Genomic DNA, 20,774 nt, shown 5'->3' on the forward strand with positions numbered 1-20,774 from the left:
ATACAACCTAAAATGGCTTTGCCTGAAGAGCAACATCTATACCATAAAACTGTGTTAAGTTTATTGGAAAGCAAGAAATTATTTTCTGCAAGGAAGCATAGAGTTATTTTCAGGGCAGTATTCTTCATCCATCTTTCATGGTTTATTCTTCTTTGCTCCTTCACTGTTACAGCGTCTGGTTTCTTTGTGGAGTACTCATAGGGATCATCAAAGCCACGTGAGGCAAGAAAGTTAACACTAATTTGAAGCTAGGTGCCAATATGATGGTGCCCTTGAGAGCACGTAAGATCAAGATAGATGGATGGTTTTAAAAAGAGTGCCAAAATGTCATTTGAAATGAGAGGTATTTTCAGCATTGTGAAAAATATTTCCCCAAACCCTCTGAGTTTATCTTCCTTCATTTCAGCAGAGCATCAATTTTCAAAGTTTTCTCAGAAAAGCAATTGTTAACAAGCTATTGCCAGGAAGAAGAGTTAATATTTCTCTGAAATAAAAATAATAATCTTGGAAGAACCAGTTGACATTAGCGTGGAGTTGATATCTTGTCTCAGCTATGTCCTGGAAATATAAATGGGTATTTTGTTAATTAAACTGAACTGAATTGTATGGATTTGATAGGATTAAATGTTGTAAGAAATACTAGTAATTTATGTCTTGCCATGATGTGCAAGATTTATTTGCATGATGTGATGGAATATATATTTACACAATGTGATGGAATTCACACCAATTTACCATGCAATTTTAAATTCTGAAATTGAACTCTGTGAACATGTCTGCTATAGTTAGATAATGAAGCTGAGATATTATCCATTGGTTTTTTATCTAATTTGGCACTCCTTATAAAACCATTAATCTATTTTGATCTCATCTGTTCTCAAAAGAAACATCATATTGGCTTCTAAGTTCAAATTAGTGTTACTTTCTCACCTCACATGGTTTTCATCATGATCTTATCTAATCCTCCTACAAAGGTTTAAAAAAAAGGTAAAGGAGACTCTGCAGGTTTTACTCTGCTAGTTGTTGCCGGCTATAGGGGGCAGTGGTCATCTCCATTTCAAGCTCATTGAGCCAGCGCTGTCTGAAGATATTTCCGTGGTCATGTGGCCAGCATGACATCATGGAACGCTATTACCTTCCCACCAAAGTGGTGCCTACCAATATTTATCTACTCCCATTTGCATGTTTTTGAATTGCTAGGTTGGCAGAGGTTACTGTATGTGTTGCTCAGGTCTCAAGTCTGGGTGCTGGCTTTCCAACAACCCCAGCATTTTAACTACTGAGCCACTGCGCTTCCCTCCTCCTACAAAGGAGTATAACCAATATGTCTTGGAGATGTATTTCAAGACTTACTAAGCATTCTGTTTAAAATAAGTATCCAATAATAACTGAAATTCAAATTAAGAATATCTATCTGTCATTTACAGTATATCTTTGACTATGTGTACGTGATGAACTAAATACACTCGACTGTAAGAATTAATTTTGATCAATCTGTGCTTGGAATAGACAGAAGATCATGGAGAATAGCAGTGCTAAGATCCTATGGGCCTTCCAAATCCAGATGAACAGGCAGGTACTGGCAACTCAAGAGGACATTGTGCTATTAGACAAAGACTAAAAGACAGTGATAGTGATAGATGTAACAGTGCCTAATGACAGACACACCAGAAAGAACCAGTATGAGAAATTGGAGAAATACCAGGGTCTGAAAGGATAAACTAGAGGAGATGTGGAAAGTAAAGGCCAAAGTGTTCCCAGTGGTTGGTAGGCTGTGACTCCTAAACTGGGAGAATGGCTTCAACAGATCCCAAGGAGAACATCAGAGCTCTTTGCCCAGAAGAGGAAAGTGCTAGGAAGAGTTAAGATGTTGAACCCTCAAACTCCCAAGCCTATGGTAGAGCACCCAAGATTGAGAAAGATACATACAATCCGTGGGGCAATTTTAAAAATAGCTTCACATCTCCCTTAACTGTGAGATGGCTATTTAATTTATTCATAACATATTGAGCTTCTTAATGGAGCTTTTTAGGAGGAAATTTACAGATGGCTTTAGGATTCTTGAAATAGAAATTTCTATTTAGATTGATCAGTACTTTTAAAGCTACACATAGCAGAATATAGGTCCTAGGACAGTGATGGCTAATCTTTTTGTCATCGTGTGCCAAAAGCGAGGGTCACATGGGGGGGGTCACGTAGGTGTATGCCCACACCCATAATTCAATGCTCCTCCCTCCTCTTGCGTTCACCCCGCTTTTGGCATGCAACAGCAAAAAGCTTACTGGTGGGTCCAGTAGGCCCGTTTTTTTCCCTCCCCAGGCTCCAGAGGGTTTCTTGGAGCCTGGGGAGGGCGAAAACAGCCTCCCGCCCGAGGCCCTCTGGAGACCGGAAACAGCGTGTTTCCTGACTTCCGGTGGGCCTGGAAGGCCCGAAAATCAGCTGGCCGGCACGTGCATGCGCAGTGGAGCTGAGCTAGGGCAACACTTGCATGCCATATGTTCACCATCACGGTCCTAGGATATAACCAGCAACAGCATCAAATCTGGCCATTCAGTTTAATCATCTAGAAAGGGGTCTCCAACCTTGGCAACTTTAAGCCTGGTGGACTTCAATTCCCAGAATCCCAGGAATTCTGGGAGTTGAAGTCCGCCAGGCTTAAAGTTGCCAAGGTTGGAGACCCCTGTTCTAGAGAATGTCTACTGAGAGTCCCCCCCCCCTTCTTGTGATAAGGGGATGTAGATAAGAAATACAGGCAGCCCCCATTGAGGATTTACTTCAGTGGATTTTGACTACACTTCTTTGGATTGAAGATATCTGTCATAAGCTTTGGTTTGAGTTTTATTGCCAAGATGATTTTTTTTCTTTTTTGCTTGTTTTAGTATTCATTCATAGCCTTTGGGGATTGGGGCAAATTATAATAATTGTTAAATAACATTTTAAAAAGAAGGTCCAGCACCATGTATTTTTTAAAAATGAATTAGAACTGTGAATGCCCAGGTTGAGGTTTTTACTGAGTGATCCTAAGTTACTTTGGATGAGTCTCTAGCTCTTAGGCTAACTTATTTCAAACAATTGTTGTATGGGGGAAAATGTGGAGAAAAGAAAACTGTGGCTTCTTTTGGAAAAAAGTGGGATTTAAAAAAATGAATATAACTGCTTATGATGGTCCCATAATTAATGTGGGACTGATTAAATTCTCTCAACCCTTTTTAAGATATGAATAGGGTATTAGGAAGCTAATGAATAAATAATCTGAAATACCTAAAGCCAATCATTCACAATAAACGTAACAGTCAGGCCAACATTTATAAAGATATCCAGAAGAGAGCAGCTGCTTCAGCAAACAAGGGCAAATCAGAAACATGAATGGTAGAAGGAAAGCAATATTTCTAGCAAAGCCTGTCTAGAAATAATGGTTTCTAAAGCCCGCTTGTGTCACAGTTGTTCGCTTTTAGCCCTGGGAAAACTTTAGGCATGCCCTGGATCAATGGACTTGAACCTATGAACTCTAACTTTCTTAAGGCAAGATGAAGCTTTGGCCTGCTCTAGTGGTGTGTACATGAATAAGAATCTTGCTCAAGCCACAATAATTCATCTGTGAAGCCAAACTAGTCTTGTGGATATCAAACTGCATGAACTGCCTTCATGCTCATTCATAAATGTGTATATATTATGTTATGGGAGTACTTCCCTTCCTATTTTGATAGAAGGGTAGCTGCTATGCAGGTTTTATGGAAATGTTACTGTTTATTTTTCCTTCTTTGAATTACAAATCGTTCTAAAATCTGTGCAAAAACACATAAACTCTTTAATGTTACAGATTATTTAGTCACAGCTGTAATAATATATTTATAGCATGAGATGAATAAAACAGGAAAAGCCACAACATATCACTCACTCTGGAGCCTGGCTCATTCTATGGGTGTACCAGGTTTTGCTTTTCCTGTTTCTAAATAACCATAATAAATTAACAGCTCTTAGGTTGTGTGTGGATGTTATGTGTATAAACAGACAAAGAATGCAGAAATGCCTTTAGGCTGCTGACTTCTGGAAATCATAGTGTATAAATACATTAAGTTTATTTATGACACTGCCAACAACAATTTATACATGACCGGTTTTTCCCTAATGTAATGTTCGGAATTTGTTTTTGTAGCATTGGAATATAATGAGGATATATAATTAAGTGGATATTTTTTTATTATCCAAAGGAATATTTCTGTTGTTCTTATTAAGTATTTTAATATAATGCATGCTAGGAGTATATAATAAAATCACAATTCAGGGGATTGTGCTTCTAAAGAAAATGCTTGAGAACAGCTAGTGTATTGTAGCATTGAGGCCTGTCAAGTTTCTCGATGCCAAAGGGCTTGGTCTTTGATTAAGTAATATTTTGGTAGAGTTGCATGGCAACCCAGCATTAACCAGACCTTGACAAATGTGAAGAAAGCTCTTTAATAGGCCAGGAATGGCCAAAACGGTTCTTCATTTTTTGAATGCTTATTGTATATTTTTTTCCCATCCAGTAAAGGGTTGCCTTCAAGTTCAACATTCACTTTAGAAGACAGTGCCATCTGCTTGACTTCAGAACAGAGTACGGTGGAAACTGAGACTGATAATGCTTCTGTCCTGGATGTATATTTAGTAAGTGGTCCAATCATGTTACTAGTGTTTTAATTACCTTTTTAAAGCATTTATCTTTCAACTTGACTTTGAATCGTGTGTTGTAATCTGCTCATAGTATTGTGTAAATATTTCATTCCTAAGTGTGTCTTTCCATAACCTAGAAAATGTAAAGTATTTGCCAACCTATTTCTTTGTATTTTTATAACACTGATAATGCAGGATGCTCAAATTTTGAGGACCTCCATACATGATGATTACACCTTTGTTTGATAATAGATTTACTTTTAGTTCAGGGCTGGGAAGTGGCTCACCAGGCTAATGCAGCCTGTTATTAACACACAGCTGCCTGCAGTTACAATTACTGCAGGCTCGAGTCCCACCAGGCCCAAGGTTGACTCAGCCTTCCATCCTTTATAAGGTAGGTAAAATGAGGACCCAGATTGTTGGGGGGGCAATAAGTTGACTTTGTATATAAATATACAAATAGGATGAGACTATTGCCTTACACAATGTAAGCCGCCCTGAGTCTTCGGAGAAGGGCGGGATATAAATGCAAATTTAAAAAAAAAAATGGTTTTCAAGTAAAGCATTAGAGTTTTGCAGATCCATGAGGGAATCCATTTTCCACAAGTGGGAACTCTCAGTTTATCCCACCACCCAGTTCTTGTCTCCTAAGCACTTCTGATTCCCTATACAGAATGCACAGTCTTTATGTTTCAAGGACCTCAGTAATGAAAGTGGCCATGAGCCACCTGGGAATTGTCTCTGACATTTTCTCTTCATCTCTTTTGTGGCTGTGATGGAACTAGCAGATTGGTTATTATTACAGATTATTCTGTTAATTTCCCAGAGTGTTTCATTGCTATTTGCATATTCATTAAAACAGATCATGTTTGGGAATACTACTATAAATAATTCTGTTTTAGGAGTGTATTCGAGAGTAAGTGTTTCTTGCAGTGGTGGGTTTCAAAAATTTTTACTATCAGTTCTGTGGGTGTGGCTTGGGTGTGACATGGCATGGCTTGGTGGGCGTGGCTTGGTGGACGTGGCATGGGAAGGATACTGTAAAATCTCCATTCCCAACACACTCCAGGGGAAGGATACTGTAAAATCTCCATTCCTTCCCCAATCCAGGGGAAGGTTACTGCAAAATCCCCATTCCCTCCCAATCAGCTGGGACTTGGGAGGCAGAGAATAGATGGGAACTGGGCAAGTCAGAATTTTTACTACTGATTCACCAAACTACTCAAAATTTCCGCTACCGGTTCTCCAGAACTGGTCAGAACCTGCTGAAAGCCACCTCTAGTTTCTTACCCCTAGTGATTATATTTAAAAAAATAAAATACTTTTTGAAAAAAATAATAGAAATTCTAGGGAAAAGGAAACTGTTAGGAATACCGTAATGTCAGAGTACCTTCTGGCAATTGCCTGTATCGGCACCGCCTCTATATTCAACATGGCAGATGTCAGGATATCTGAATCCGTTTTTAATCTTTATTAACCATTACAGCTTCCTGCAGGGGAACTGTAAAAAGGTAGCATAATGCAGCCCTCTGCTCAGAAAGTTTTCTTTAATGTTTTAGTTTTAGCTGATTGTAACTACCATACTCAGAATACATAGTTTATTACTTAGCTGCAAATCCATTCTATCAGCTGCTGAAATTTTGGGCCTCTCTTATTTTATATGTCTATGTGTGAATAAATAAGCACATTTCTTTTTTGTTGTATGTATGTATGTATGTATGTATGTATGTATGTATGTGAGGAGAGAGAGAGAGAATGAGAATGTTTTTATGCCTATATGCACTGAAAGACCTATGTTGATACCTCATTATTTCATCTTGAGAAGCAAACTCTGTGTGAGTCTCTTACTTTTGAGACTAAATACAGCAGCCTTTTCTTGAGTCAAAGTTTGTCTGTAGCAAAGCAACAAAAAGTGGAAATCACCAATAAGCAGTCTTTGTTTTTGCTCTTTTATCCAAGTGTTAGCATTCATATACACAGGCACCCTAGTTACTCTGAGTGAAAAGCTTGATCCGAGCAGCCAAGATTCTGTTAGAAATCCCTGCTTTCATTTAAAAGTAAAACATTATCCTAAGATAATTTAGTATCTTTTTATTTTGACTATCTTTGTGCACGAATACAAAATAACTCACAATAAATTCAAGGCATACAGGAAGGGAGAAAGAACATGAAATAAAAAAGCTGAACAAAACAAGTCAAAGATTCAATGTCATTAGACATGTATGGCCAAACACAGAATCTCAGGGCCATTTTATCAAGTTCTGTCGTCAGCAAATGTGATATGCGTCACTACTGGAGGTATTGATAAACTAAGTAAGAATGAGCAGCTTTAGAGCAGAGCTTATTCCTAATGATTACTCGCTCTGAACAGTTTTTTCAAGCTTGTTCTTTGTGGGATAAGGTCAAATCATGCATGCGTTTAATAATTTCATGCAGAGTATAGAATAATTCAATTATAATGTTACCAACAATCTCTTCATCACTTATTTCTCAAGATTAAAATCAGCATTGCAACTATTTTGTTGTGAATTAATGCTATTGCCAAAACTAGAACCTTCTAAGTCTTCAAAGAAACAGTAAACAAGTTTCAATGTTGTCTTTCAAAACACAATACTGCCACCTATTGCTGACAAAATAGCATAGGCATCTTTTATTTGACTTAACATGTCATTTGTATACAGGTATGTATAAAACTTCTAACTTAACCATTTGCCAGGGGAGTTCAGAACAAGGTAATAATGTACTGCTAGTTATCCCAATTATCAGTTTCATAAGTTCAGTTTTTTAAAAAAATATTTTTAGGTTGTAAATGTAACTACACTGCAGTATTTAACTGCATGGTTGTTCTCCATAAAGCTTTTTAAACATTTTAAACATTGCCTGTTTTATATTTAAATGGGAAAAATATGGGTCATAAATATAACTCCCAGTTTTTAAGTATTAATTACCACCACGATCTACTAGTTTATAACCTACGACAGGGGTGTCAAACTCAATTTCATTGAGGGCTGCATCAGGGTTAGGTTTGACTGTCCGGGGGGGGGGGGATAGCCATCTTGACATCACTTGTGTCAGGGACACCTATGGTGGCCCGGGCGTGGCTGGGGATATCCATTGTCTCCAGCGGAGGAAGGTGAGACCAAGGAGAGTGCCAAACCTTTGTCCTCCAGAGGAGCCACACTGTCCCTCTCAGGCCATGCAGTGGACCCCCGGATGGCGGTGCAAGCTGTCCAGAGCCCTAGGCAGTGGAGAGCAAGTGCCCAGCCTGGCCATCAAGCTCCCAGGGCTCTGGGAGCCCAGACCAGCCCTGTTTCCCCAACTGCCTGGCTGCACTTACCTCCTCAAGTTGGCTGCTGCTGTTCTTGCTCTCTTTGCCCAGGTTGCTCGCGTGGTGCGGGAGGGCAAAGTGTATGGATCAGAGGGAGGCCCACTCCCTCTCCATGCAAGGAGACCCAGCTTTGTAACCAAAGCATCCTCGGTGATAGGATGGGAGATCACCAGGACAGGCTAGGAGGAGGATACAAGTTTTCAGCTGCGATGGCTTCCTGTAGTGCTCTGCCAGTGAAAAGGGAACCCGCAGCCCTTCTGAGCTCAATTTTCGCTGTCAGAGGGCCATCGCAGCCAAAAAAGAGCCCAGAAGGTTCCATTTGTTTGCTGGCAGAGGGCTGCAGGAGGACATTGCACCCAAAAACAGAGCTAAGGAGGGCCACACGTTGCCCTCCCAGGCTCCGTTTTTACTGGCAGAGGCACCGTGGGCCGGTCCTTTGCTGTTTCCAGGGCAGCCCCATGGGCCAGATCTAAGCACCCCGTGGGCCCCCAGACCTTGAGTTTGACACCCCTGATCTACTAGCACAATTCCAGCCATCTTAGCCTTCATATAATTAATAGGTGATACAAAAGTAAGAACTCCAACCCTAAAGAACATTAATAAAAACACCATAAGACATTAATTTATTAAATCTGTGTGCTCCTTAATAAAGCCCCTAAAAATGTAGAATTTTGTTAAAGTTAATTATGTAGCCATCAGCAGTATAAGTAATAGATTGGCGAAGCTATCAGTACCTTCAAGTAATGCGCAATGCACATCCAACTAATAAGGTCTTAGATTTGAACGGTAAAACAGCTTCATTTTCTTTCATAAATAACAGAATTCTCTCTTTGTCTAATTCTTAACCTTGCTCAAAAATATATACATTCTCACTCAGGGCTTTCCAGGTTTCATTCCTTTTTCGTTTACGTATACTTTAGCTTCACAATCTCCAGAAGATGCTGAGATAAAAATCTAGATTAACATGTATTTTCTGATACGTATCTCAGCAGACTAAGATAGAAAAGCTCTTTAGATCTATCTCTGCACTGATTTAAAGACGTTTAAAATATTGATACACTCCAATCTATTCAATACTTCCATTGCTAATGGATGATGTTTATGGAGTGACTTTCATAGATTTATGTATTGTGCTTTTTTTTAGATGTTTTAACTGTTGATTGGGAGCCACCCAAAGTTCAATATAAAATTTGCATATAAATGTTTTAAATAAATAAAACATGTTTAGTTTCCACATATGTTAGGAATGCATTTTCTATAAATTGCAGGACCACCATATCTGAAGGGTGCAAGACTGGGAAGGGTTATTCTAGGGTATTGGTATCACAATACTGCTATTCATGTGTAGATAGTAAATAATGTATGATTTGGTATCATCAGTATCTCATATATTATCTAATTATGCTGCACATTATGTACTATGTGACTCATTCCAGGACACATGGACGATTACCAACATTTTCAGTATAATTGAGTATAATTTATAGTTGCTGGGTACATTATTTTTTTGGAGCAGCATTAGATTTCCAACATGCTTCCCAAAATTTATTTTTCTGTTACTATGGTTGGATTGATTCTACCACAAATACTAAGTTCATTTAAGGCTATCAAAATAACTTGGCTGGGATGGGGGATGGGGGGTTTGGTTTTGTTGTTTGTTTTAGTTTGTAAGGTTTTTTTTTTAAAAGATAAAGTGGTTTTAAATAGTATTACAATTTTTTTTTACCAAATACTAGACACCTGAGCAAAATTTGATTTAAAACTGAATATGGTAATACAGTTCATACCAATATGACAAAATTAATGTGAAGTCATATAGTAAAATGTTTGGACCCCACAGAGTTTTAAGTTTAGTACAATAAGCTTTGTCTAAGCAGAAAAGAAACACTGATATTGTTAAAAATAGATTGAGAAGAATCTCTTTTGAAGCCAGACTTTTTAGCAGTTTTAATTCTGAATGTATAGGTGATATTATATTGTGGTCTCACAATCATTCCTCCCATGAAATTCCCAGGAATAGGGCAGTACTGTCCTTCAGCTCAAAGATACTACCTTTATGAAATATACAACATGTTTTTCTAATAAAGCATATCACGTGAAGAAAGAGTGATATGTTATCTGTTTGATATGGAGTGACTTTTGTTTTCTACCAAAATATTTAGCAGGCATATAGGCAACATGTTTTTATTTTATTATTGGTATACATTTTTGTTTCTAAAAACAAAACTCATTAACCTGAAATTGCTGCAGATTTGGTCACGTGTAATAGAATTGGAATACCCACTGAAAAAGAGTGAGCAATAAGGAGAGAAAAGGGAGGCAAATATACGTATAATTGGGAGCAGATCATAAAAACGTCCCAAATATTATTATTGTGCCACTGGAGATTCAGTTTTAACTGCCCAAAGTATTACTCAAAAATTAGTTTCTAATGTGTACCATTTTGTGTTTTTACAAGAAGAAAAATAGAACATTGCAGCAGGTAGCTGTCATTATTGTATAATAAACATGTAGTATTAAAACATGGTGTGGTTACTATAGAAAAGCTGATCTATATCTATCTTAGGACAAAAAGCAGTACACAAAGGCAGCAAAACATTTCCCAGCTTTACACGTGTAAGAAAGTTAGACTCCTGAATTTTGTTCTTTTGTAAAATGTTTTTTTTTCTTTTTACAGTAACAGAAGATGAAAGAAAACAAGCATATTTTAACAAATGCACTTTCTGCACTCCAGATTTATGAGGAAATTTAAGCCTGGTAAACAAAGTCTTAATCATCAGAGCTCTACAGAAATCATCAAACAGTTCTTGAACTATAGACATCCCACCCTAGACTCAGCAGATGAGATGGGAAACATTCCACAATTAATCATGGCCTGCTGTTGCCTGCTCAACTGTGAAGCCTCTTCCATCCTTTTAGCTGCTACTTCTACTTTCGTATTGTCTTTTCAGGACTTGAAGGTGGTATTTTCATTCGCATGTAATCAGTGATCATGGACAAAAATATCTAATCCGCCTTTCCTATTTAAAGAGCCATCTTCACAGTGGTGACTATTCTATAAATCAATTCTGCTTTTCTCCCTTTCCCCCAGAATTATGATTGCTCATCTGTTAATTTCATACAAGAGGTAGTATGCCTGCACATAACTTTATGGAAACTATCTTCTATAAAGAAATTTTCACTGTTTATTAGTGAAATAAAGAAGCTATTTATAACAAAGCCTTATGTTGTGTACATATATTGTCTTTGAAATATTTGTGATTAGATATATTGCTTGTAAAGGATAAATTACATAATTTATTTAGTATATTCTACTGTAAACTATAGTTTTATTGACAAATAAAGTATTTTGTTCTCAAAATAAATATTGCTGAGAGTCTTTAAACTTAATGGATGCCTTATTTGTATCAAATTCCATTTTTTAGACTGCTATGGTACATTAGACAGGATGAAAAAGGGGAATTTCTATAAACTGCTTTTTACACAGAACATGATTGCAAAGCAAAATGCTAAATCAAAATAAATAAGATTTTTCATGGAGAAGAAGTGTGTAATTGACAGTCCATTTGAGGAAATAATAGGACTTTTGATTAATCTTAAATAAACTAGCACAAGCTTCAGATATCTGAAAATACTTAATAATCTGGATGGTGAAATATAGCATTTTAAGAAATTTAAAAATATCCATTTTAAAATGTATGGAAACACATAGGATTGCTGTGTTTACAATAAGTGTTCCAGAAATAGGAAGATTTTATATAGCACGCAAACATGGCCTAGACAGGTTTTTCCTCCTAGCTACAATGCCTCAAAAACAACATTTATGGAAGACCACTGGGAAATATAAAACATGAATCAGTAGAACAGATTGTGTGTAACCTTTTCTCCAGGGCACTTTGATCTATAGTTTTATGGCTTAGAAAATATTCTTTCATGTAAGTGGAAGAATTTCTGTTTTTGCTAACTGAAATCTTGTCTTGCAAGTTAGTTTTATGTTTGTTTATTTCTTTCAATCTGTATTTATGCATGAGTAAAGTAGCCATAATACATTATTTAAAAGTTTACATTATGTATGTAAAGACTCAGGTTTTCCTCCTAGTCCATAGAATTTAACCTTATGCTCAGTATTCTATCCTGAATAGAATAGAATAGAATAACAGAGTTGGAAGGGACCTTGGAGGTCTTCTAGTCCAACCCCCTGCCCAGGCAGTAAACCCTACACCACTTCAGACAAATGATTATCCAATATCTTAAAAATTTCCCGTGTTGGAACATTCAAGACTTCTGCAGGTAAGTTGTTCCACTGATTAATTGTTCTAACTGTCAGGAAATTTCTCCTTAGTTCTAAGGGTTTTTTTTATTTTTTTTATTTGCATTTATATCCCGCCCTTCTCCGGAGACTCAGGGCGGCTAACACTATGTTAGCAATAGTCTTCATTCTATTTGTATATTTATATACAAAGTCAACTTATTGCCCCCAACAATCTGGGTCTTCATTTTACCTACCTTATAAAGGATGGAAGGCTGAGTCAACCTTGGGCCTGGTGGGACTAGAACCTGCAATAATTGCAGGCAGCTGCTGTTAATAACAGACTGCATTAGCAGCCTGAGCCACAGAGCCACAGAGGCCCCTGTTGCTTCGCTCCTTGATTAGTTTCCACCCATTGCTTCTTGTTCTACCCTCAGGTGGTTTGGAGTATAGTTTGACTCCCTCTTCTTTGTGGCAACCCCTGAGATATTGGAACACTGCTATCATGTCTCCCCTAGTCCTTCTTTTCATTAAACTAGACATACCCAGTTCCTGCAACCGTTTTTCATATGTTCTAGCCTCCAGTCCCCTAATCATCTTTGTTGCTCTTCTCTGCACTCTTTCTAGAATTTCAACATCTTTTTTACCTCCTGGTGACCAAAACTGGATGCAGTATTTCAAGTGTGGCCTTACCAAGGCATTATAAAGTGGTATTAACACTTCACATGATCTTGATTCTATCCCTGTTTATGCAGCCCAGAACTGTGTTGGCCTTTTTTGGCAGCTGCTGCATACTGCTGGCTCATATCTAAATGGTTGTCCACTAGGACTCCAAGATCCCTCTCACAGGTACTACTGTTGAGCAAGGTACCACACATATGGTACCTGTGCATTTTGTGGGGTTTTTTGCCTAAATGTAGAACCTTACTTTTTTCACTGTTGAATTTTATTTTGTTAGATAGCGCCCAACGTTCAAGTCTGTCAAGATCCTTCTGTATCTTGAGCCTATTTTCTGCAGTGTTGGCTATTACTGCCAGCTTGGTGTCACCTGCAATTTTGATGAGTTCCCCATCTATCCCCTTGTCCAAGTCATTGATGAAGATGTTGAAGAATATTGGGCCTAAAACAGAGCCTTGGGCTATCCCACTGCATACTTTCCTCCAGGTAGATGCTGTTCCATTGAGGACTACAAGTTGAGTGCAGTTGATCAGCCAGTTACAAATTCACCTGGTGGTAATGCTTTCTAACTCACATTTTTCTACGCATGTTTGTGCACATGTGTATATAAAAAGTATCAGCATAACCATACTTGATACTGATTATCTAAGATTATTCTAAAAATCCTTTAAAAATATGATAATGCATCAACATATCACACCTTTTCTTTATTTTATAATTCTGGTTTTCCATGAGCCATGGGGGCACATACTGATTAGAATGCAGTATTGCAGGCTAACTGCTCGCTGCCAGAGGTTCAATCCTGACTAGCTCAAGGTTGACTCAGCCTTCCATCCTTTCGAGGTCGGTAAAATGAGGACCCAGATTGTTGGGGGCAATATGCTGACTCTGTAAACCGCTTAGAGAGGGCTGTAAAGTGGTATATAAGTCTTAAGTGCTTATTGCTGTTACAATTTTGGATTCATTCTGTCTGCCTCTAGAAATATTCACAGTCCAAGACTTTTAAAAAATGGCTTATTGGTTTCACCAGCTGATGCATCTGACTTTCAGAATGAGCAGCTGGGCTTCAGAATCTCCCTTCTGAAAAAAGTAGCTTTTGCACTGAAGAACTGATTAAAACATGTATGGCTAGTCAGTACTTTGTATGGACTTAAGGACTGCAGTTTCTATATGATTCAAAGCATCCAGTCTATTTCGGTAAACCACAATTCAGCTTGCTATGGCTTTTGTATGTTTCGTGAGCCCTGGCCACACAGATGGCTGTTGCAAAAATTAAGGATTGCTTTCTTGGTGATCTGCGTGCATTTAGGCCAAAAGCTTGTGCTACAGTTGTTACAGTTGGAAAAAGGGGCTCCAGGGCATGTCGCACAAGGAGCACCTGCCTGCATCTCTGTAAGTCAGATATATATCTTCCCCAGGGTTGCACTGCAGCTGCAAGTCTGTCCAATGCAAGAGAAAAAATGCAGCTGCTTGAAGAAGTTGCAGACAAGTGGTGTGGTATAACAGCCCACAAGCTCCAAAGCTCTTTTTTATCCACCAATTTGAAATGCCGGATTGCCCTACTTTGCTTTTGCAGGCCCCAAACACCGTCTTCTTGTTTCCTGTTTTTAAATACAGGCTAATCTCAATTAGAATTAAAAAGGAGAAATGGTGTCTTTTCTTCTGTTCTTTTCAGTCAGCGACTCCCCCTTCTCCTCACCATGTTCTCTGGTCTTCTTACCTGCTTCCCTCAAGGCATTGCCAGAACTCAAAATTCAAAAAACACAAATCAGCCATCTGCTGAGTCATTTGTGCTCATATTTTAACTGAGAAGAATAAGAAGGACTTTCAGCCCCTGCTAAAAATATATCAGATGGCTGGATCTCAGAGTACAGCCCAGTGGGATTTAGAGAGGACCATATTGTATGTCTCTCTGAAACATTTTAGGGTAGAGGATGGACGGTGGTGCTGTCACACTGTAACACCAGTAAATCCCAATCAAAGCTGGAAATGCTTTTGCAGATGTAGTAGTGAATTACATAATATGTTCAGTTAACTCCGGTTTGGGCAACTATGGCAGGTTTATGATCTATATAGCCTTCTCTGCTGTTGCTCCTGCCCTCTGGAATATCTGGCCCTTCCCTGATGTGTGGTTGACCCAACCCTCCGATCTTTCATAAAAGACCTAAAGACATGGCTTTGCCAGTCGGCTTGGGCCTCAGTGGGGGAACAGCGCAATGGAGGTGGTTCAGTAATAATAGATCCCACCCCTCCCTCCAGTCCTCCTCCACCTTCCCCATGTGTCTTTGGTTTTAAAGTTTGAATTTAACTTTATATTTTAACTGACATGTAACTGTAAGCCATCTAGAGCCGGGGACTCCAACCTTGGTCCCTTTAAGACTTGTGGACTTCAACTCCCAGAGTTTCTCAGCCAGCTTTGTGGACTTCAACTCTGGGAGTTGAAGTCCACAAGTCTTAAAGGGACCTACGTTGGAGACCCCTGATCTACAGTTATCCTATGGGCAGCCAATAAAAGAGTTACCATTAGAGTTACCCTATGGGAAGCCAATTATAAATAAATAAACTCCCCCTGAGCCAGTCTAGTCTGGAGGTCATAAAGTTGCCATAGATGCCCACTCTTGAATTATTAAATCATAGAAATAGTTCAATATGAGCAGTCTTCCTATGTTTCTGGACTGTTAGAATCATCAACTGAACAACCAACATCTTAACACTTTAAAACAGGGGTTTCCAAGCTTGATCCCTTTAAGACTTGTGGGCTTCAACTCCCAGAGTTGAAGTCCACAAAGCTGGCTGAGAAACTCTGGGAGTTGAAGTCCACAAGTCTTAAAGGGACCAAGGTTGGAGACCCCTGCTTTAAAAGAAAGGCAGTCGTGTCTGTCAGCTATACAGGATTAGCAAGGACTGTCATGATTCTTAAGCCCTTCGTGGTAGCCCAAACAAGAAGCCCAACCAGGAATACCAGCTCTATCTTTCTTGTAAGGTTGTATTAACACAATCTTGATGTCTGAAAGTATTTTTGTCCTTTTATCTCCAGGAAACTAGGGAAGGTCCCTTCCAAAATGCTTCCCACACTTTCTCTCCTTTTACATGCTGATTGTCCAGCATTTGCCTCCTGTCTCCCATGATCATTCCCACATATCATTAGTGGTGGTGGAGTCATCCTGGAAGAAAATCCCTCAGTGGAAAATTCAGATTCCTGCTCATGTACAGAGTCTGCCTGTCAAATAGAGCACATGTGAAGGAAAAATGTGCAAGAGAAAAGACTTTACTACTAGTTGAGTCTTATGCTCTATGATAAATGTATCATTGTGACACATTATAATTACAGATGAACTCTGGTGAGAACTAGACCAGGTGTTCTCTACTCACTGTTTGGGAAAGGATCCGAAACAGGAAGGGCAGGGAGGAATGGCCAGAAGGATATATTAAACTTTTGGCCTGGTGCTTGATTCTTTGGGAAACTCTGACAAAGTACTTAAGCCAGCCAAACTATTTACACTATGCCTCTCCCAAAAAAATAACAAGCACTCATTTAAATAATTGGTTTCTCTGTACAATAAGCATTTTTTTAAAAAAAAGCTGATTAAAGGAGGGAAGAATTCCTCTTATCCTGTTTTATTTTTAAGAACTATTTAAATGCTGAATTGAAACTCTTCCTGTCCAATCCTGCATTTTTAAAGCTGTGTATTTGGTTTTCGCAGCAGCTACATAAATTAGTTTGGGTGTAAAAGCGAACCAGTTTCAGGACTGATCAGTTTGTGATTGGGAGACCACTAGAAGGTCTTAGGGCCACAGGTGTAGGCTCAATAGGTAACAGAAAACTATTCTGGAAGGACTACACACTGTGACTGTGTAGTTATCAGGAGTTGAGATTACACAGAGTCTTTAGCTTGCATTTGTATGATTCTCAGAACTTGTTCAACTTGATTCTCCAGAGCCAAAGCACATTGTTTCTTCCAAGATAATCTTTAAAGGAATACTAGATGACCCTTGACCTGTTTCCTTACCTAAAAAGAGAAACAGGAATGACCACTAACTAACACTCAATTGTGAAATAAGACAACTGCAGAGTTTTGGATCTCCAACAAGGTGAATCACATTGTGTTTGCAATGTTCAGTGCCTCACCAATGGTGGGTTTCAAATTTTTTTACTACCGGTTCTCTGGGTGTGGCTTGGTGGGCATGGCACGGCTTGGTGGGTGGGGCTTGGTGGGCGGGGCAGGGGCAGGATACTGTAAAATCTCCATTCCCTCTCCAATCCAGGGAAGTTTACTGCAAAATCCCCATTTCCTCCCGATCAGCTGGGACTTGGGAGGCAGAGAATAGATGGGGGCAGGGCCAGTCAGAATTTTTACTACCGGTTCTCCAAACTACTCAAAATTTCCGCTACCGGTTCTCCAGAACCGGTCAGAACCTGCTGAAACCCACTTCTGTGCCTCACTAAATTGCCTTGCAGAGTCCTACTTTACTTTTCCAGGCCCTATAATCTGAGAGCAAAATCAATATGCTGTAGAATGTTTTCTAATGCATGTAGTTATTTTAGTCTGGCTACTTAGCATAAGGAAGGCAAACAACCAAGCAGAGCACAAGAGAAAACAGCAGCAGTTTTCAGCCCTAATTTGAACAAGGTTTTAGCTCTGGTTAAGGCTGTATGTTTAGCCACAGAACTTGTAATTAAAAAGGTGGTTTTCTTTTTGCACACAATGCACAGAATGACAAACAAGCCAGCCACATTTTAGCCTAGCTGCCCTAGCACATTGAAAGACGACATGTTTACTTTAAGGTATGTTTACTTTATGGTGTTTGGTGTGAATCTAGGCAACTGAGATGACTAAACCATCCATTAACCATGGATAAACATCTCACAAACATATGTCTGTACAACATGATAACACATCACAATTAACTCAATAATTCATTTTGTTTCTGTATACAACACAAATGTGCATTCTGCACCATAGCTAATGGCTCTTAGCATGTTTGGTAAACCCTATAAATTGTGGCTCAAAATATATAAGACCATTAGACCATGATTGCAATCAAACCCAGTGACCGAAATGGTAACTTTCTCTGTATTATGCAAAATTTCTATTTCATGTATGTGACTGTAGAAAGTTATCACCCACCCATCTACTAGAAGAATGAAATATTTTGAGAAATATTAAAAAGGTAGAATATTATATTTCCCTAAAGAAGAAATGTGCTCTTGGAAAATCATCCCCTACCTTTCTTAATAGCCCCAGAAGGACTGGGCCAGCCTATCTACAAAACAAAAGACCTTCAGCTCCAGGGTGATGCGGTTAAGACATGATCCTCTAAGACATTATAGGATTATCTATCAGATACAAAATCACCTGGGAACATTGCATCACCCAGCAAGCTTCAACCAAGCTTGACACAGAAAACCTACAAGGTTAGCTATGAAACCCTATAGCAGCTAATAGCTTGTATAGGAATAGCAAGCTCTAATTCATATCCCAAGAGAGGGTCAAAATAACCCTCTCTCTCAACTCCATGTAGTCAGCTGCACCAGGACCATGTGCTTGATGGTTCTGCTTCATTAAACCATCTTTCCAATCGGCCTCCATGTTTCCAGGGTCTTTCTCCCTACTTGGAACTGAACCAGATGGATATTTCCTCCAACATTACCATGGAACAATAAAAGTCACAGAACCCATTTGAATGTGGGAGGAAGGCCAAATAACATGGCTAACCTTTTCCGGACCAAGTGCCCAAAGCGCGCATGTGCACACCCCCAAAGTGCAATGTGCCTGCAGCCTCTGCACATGCGACCCGTCCCCTGTGTATAAGTGCGTGGGACCCCCGCATGCGTCCCACCCTCCTGCATGAGCACATGCCCTCCCACATGTGCCCTGTTCCCTGTGCATATGCACCCCCCATAAACCCCGCCCACATGTATGTGTGCGCGATCATCCCACATGAACCCCGCCCTGTGCATGCATGCATGCACAGCCCCACACGCGTGCGGCTGTGTGCACCCCGCCACTAGCATATGCATGCATGACCCTCCACATGCCCCCGTCCTCCATGCATGTGCAGCAGAGACCCAAAGACCAGCTGGCCGGTGGGAGGCGCATATCCATGCGTGGCAGAGCTGAACTGGGGTTATGGCTCATGTGTCCACAGAGGGGGCGCTGCGCGCCACCTCTGGCACACGTGCCATAGGTTCACCATCATGGCCCTATAAGATGCTAAAGAAACAAAAGGCTGCAGTTATATTGTTTTGTATTTTATTGTACAGAAAGTGGCAGAAAGTCACCACTATTTTCTCTTTCTCTTTACACTTTTCTGTTTAACTTTTTTCTGTATTTTTATTTTGTAATTAAATTTAATTAAAATATTTTTAAAAGATGCTAAAGAAAGAGGAGGTTTGGGTTTATCTGATTTGAAATTATAGTTTGCAGCTTGTTGTTTAGTTTGGATGAAAGAGTGGGTGAGGTTAAGAAATAGAAAGTTATTGGAATTAGGACATGAGGTTTTGGAGGCACAGCTATTTATGGTATGATAAAGTTAAGGTTAATGAAGATTTAAAAAATAATTTTGTTATTCTTAATGTGCCACATTGAGAAGATGGAGTAGATATAAATTCAGGGTATGTCCAAATATACTTCTGTAGCTCTCACTACAATAACCATATTATACAAGAAAAATAATAAACAGAAATTGTTAACTTATGGTCACATAGCAGAATTTTCCTAGGGTTATTTAAAAAAAAACCCCAAGAGATTTGATTTGAGGATATAATGTCAGTGGTTTTCTTATATACATTTATCAGAAAGATTTAAAGTAAAAGGACTTTTGGTTTTGAATATTGTAAAAATGAAACATGTACAAATGATGAACATGTTACAGCTGAAATATATTGCTTTTATTAAAATTTGAAATGGAAGAGCAAGCAAAAGAATGTATAATAAAATAGGTTAAAATTTGGAATGACGGGAAGAATACGTGCATGAAATTCACATAGTTATAATCTTAAATCTTTACAAAATGATGTATTATTGATATTTTTCACCAGAAAAAAATGTTTAAAATGTATAAACATACCTATGTTGCAAAACACAAGACCGGACTTTTTATCATGATGTTAGACATGCAAAAAAACTAAAAATGGATTCAAATATATACATTAATTTAGAAGATTTTAAAGCTTTATATTCAAGTGAAGCCAGAGATATTTCTTTCAGAACTTATTGATAAAAAGCTGGGGGAAAAACCCTAATGGAACCTTTTTAAAATAAATATAAGAGCAGTGATACTTTTATATGTACAATGGTGGAAAATTTGACATTCTCCACAATGGAACAGTGGATAGTGACGATATTGGAACTTGCTGAAATGGCAAAATTGACAGCTTTGATTAGAGAAAATACACTGATTCATTTTAATGCTGATTGGAATTTTGTATGTGAGACAGAAAGAAATAAGATAATGTATGATTTTGACAATTAGAAAAAATAATTTTAAAAAATGAAAGCAATGTTGTAAACCTTATAAGGTCAATTTAAATTTATACTTATAACTGTTGTAAAACAGCAGGTTTAGTCTAGTTGTTAAGAAAATTAGAGTTTATGAATTCTATTCCCACCTTAGTCATGAAAGCTGGATAAATGACTTTGGGCCAGTCACCTCACACGGTTGTTGTTGAAGGGAGAATGGGAGGAAGGTGCGTTGGACATGTTTGACGTCTTGAGTTATTTGTAAATATAATAAAGGTGGGGTAAATAAATAAATAAAATCAGAATAATTTCTTACATCTTTTTTTTCTGCCCTTTTGCTTTGTTTTCTCTTTACTTCCTTCTTTTATCTTATAGAATAGAATAGAATTTTTTATTGGCCAAATGT

At 38.6% G+C, this 20,774-nt stretch overlaps 1 protein-coding gene across 6 annotated transcripts in view; it reads left to right on the forward strand.

The window, feature by feature from the left end:
* The window catches only part of PIP5K1B (phosphatidylinositol-4-phosphate 5-kinase type 1 beta), a 90,335-nt gene extending 78,987 nt beyond the window's left edge, over positions 1 to 11,348 (forward strand). For all 6 annotated transcript variants that reach the window (XM_058168829.1, XM_058168826.1, XM_058168827.1 and 3 more), the window contains 2 exons: positions 4,527 to 4,644; positions 10,656 to 11,348. In XM_058168829.1, coding sequence (XP_058024812.1) covers positions 4,527 to 4,644; positions 10,656 to 10,658 — 121 coding nt within the window. In that variant the 3' untranslated portion in view covers positions 10,659 to 11,348. The remainder of the gene's footprint in view (positions 1 to 4,526; positions 4,645 to 10,655) is intronic.
* Positions 11,349 to 20,774: the final 9,426 nt, after the last annotated feature.

This window comes from Ahaetulla prasina, chromosome 2, assembly GCF_028640845.1.
Source record: "Ahaetulla prasina isolate Xishuangbanna chromosome 2, ASM2864084v1, whole genome shotgun sequence".
Taxonomy (NCBI): Eukaryota; Metazoa; Chordata; class Lepidosauria; order Squamata; family Colubridae; genus Ahaetulla; species Ahaetulla prasina.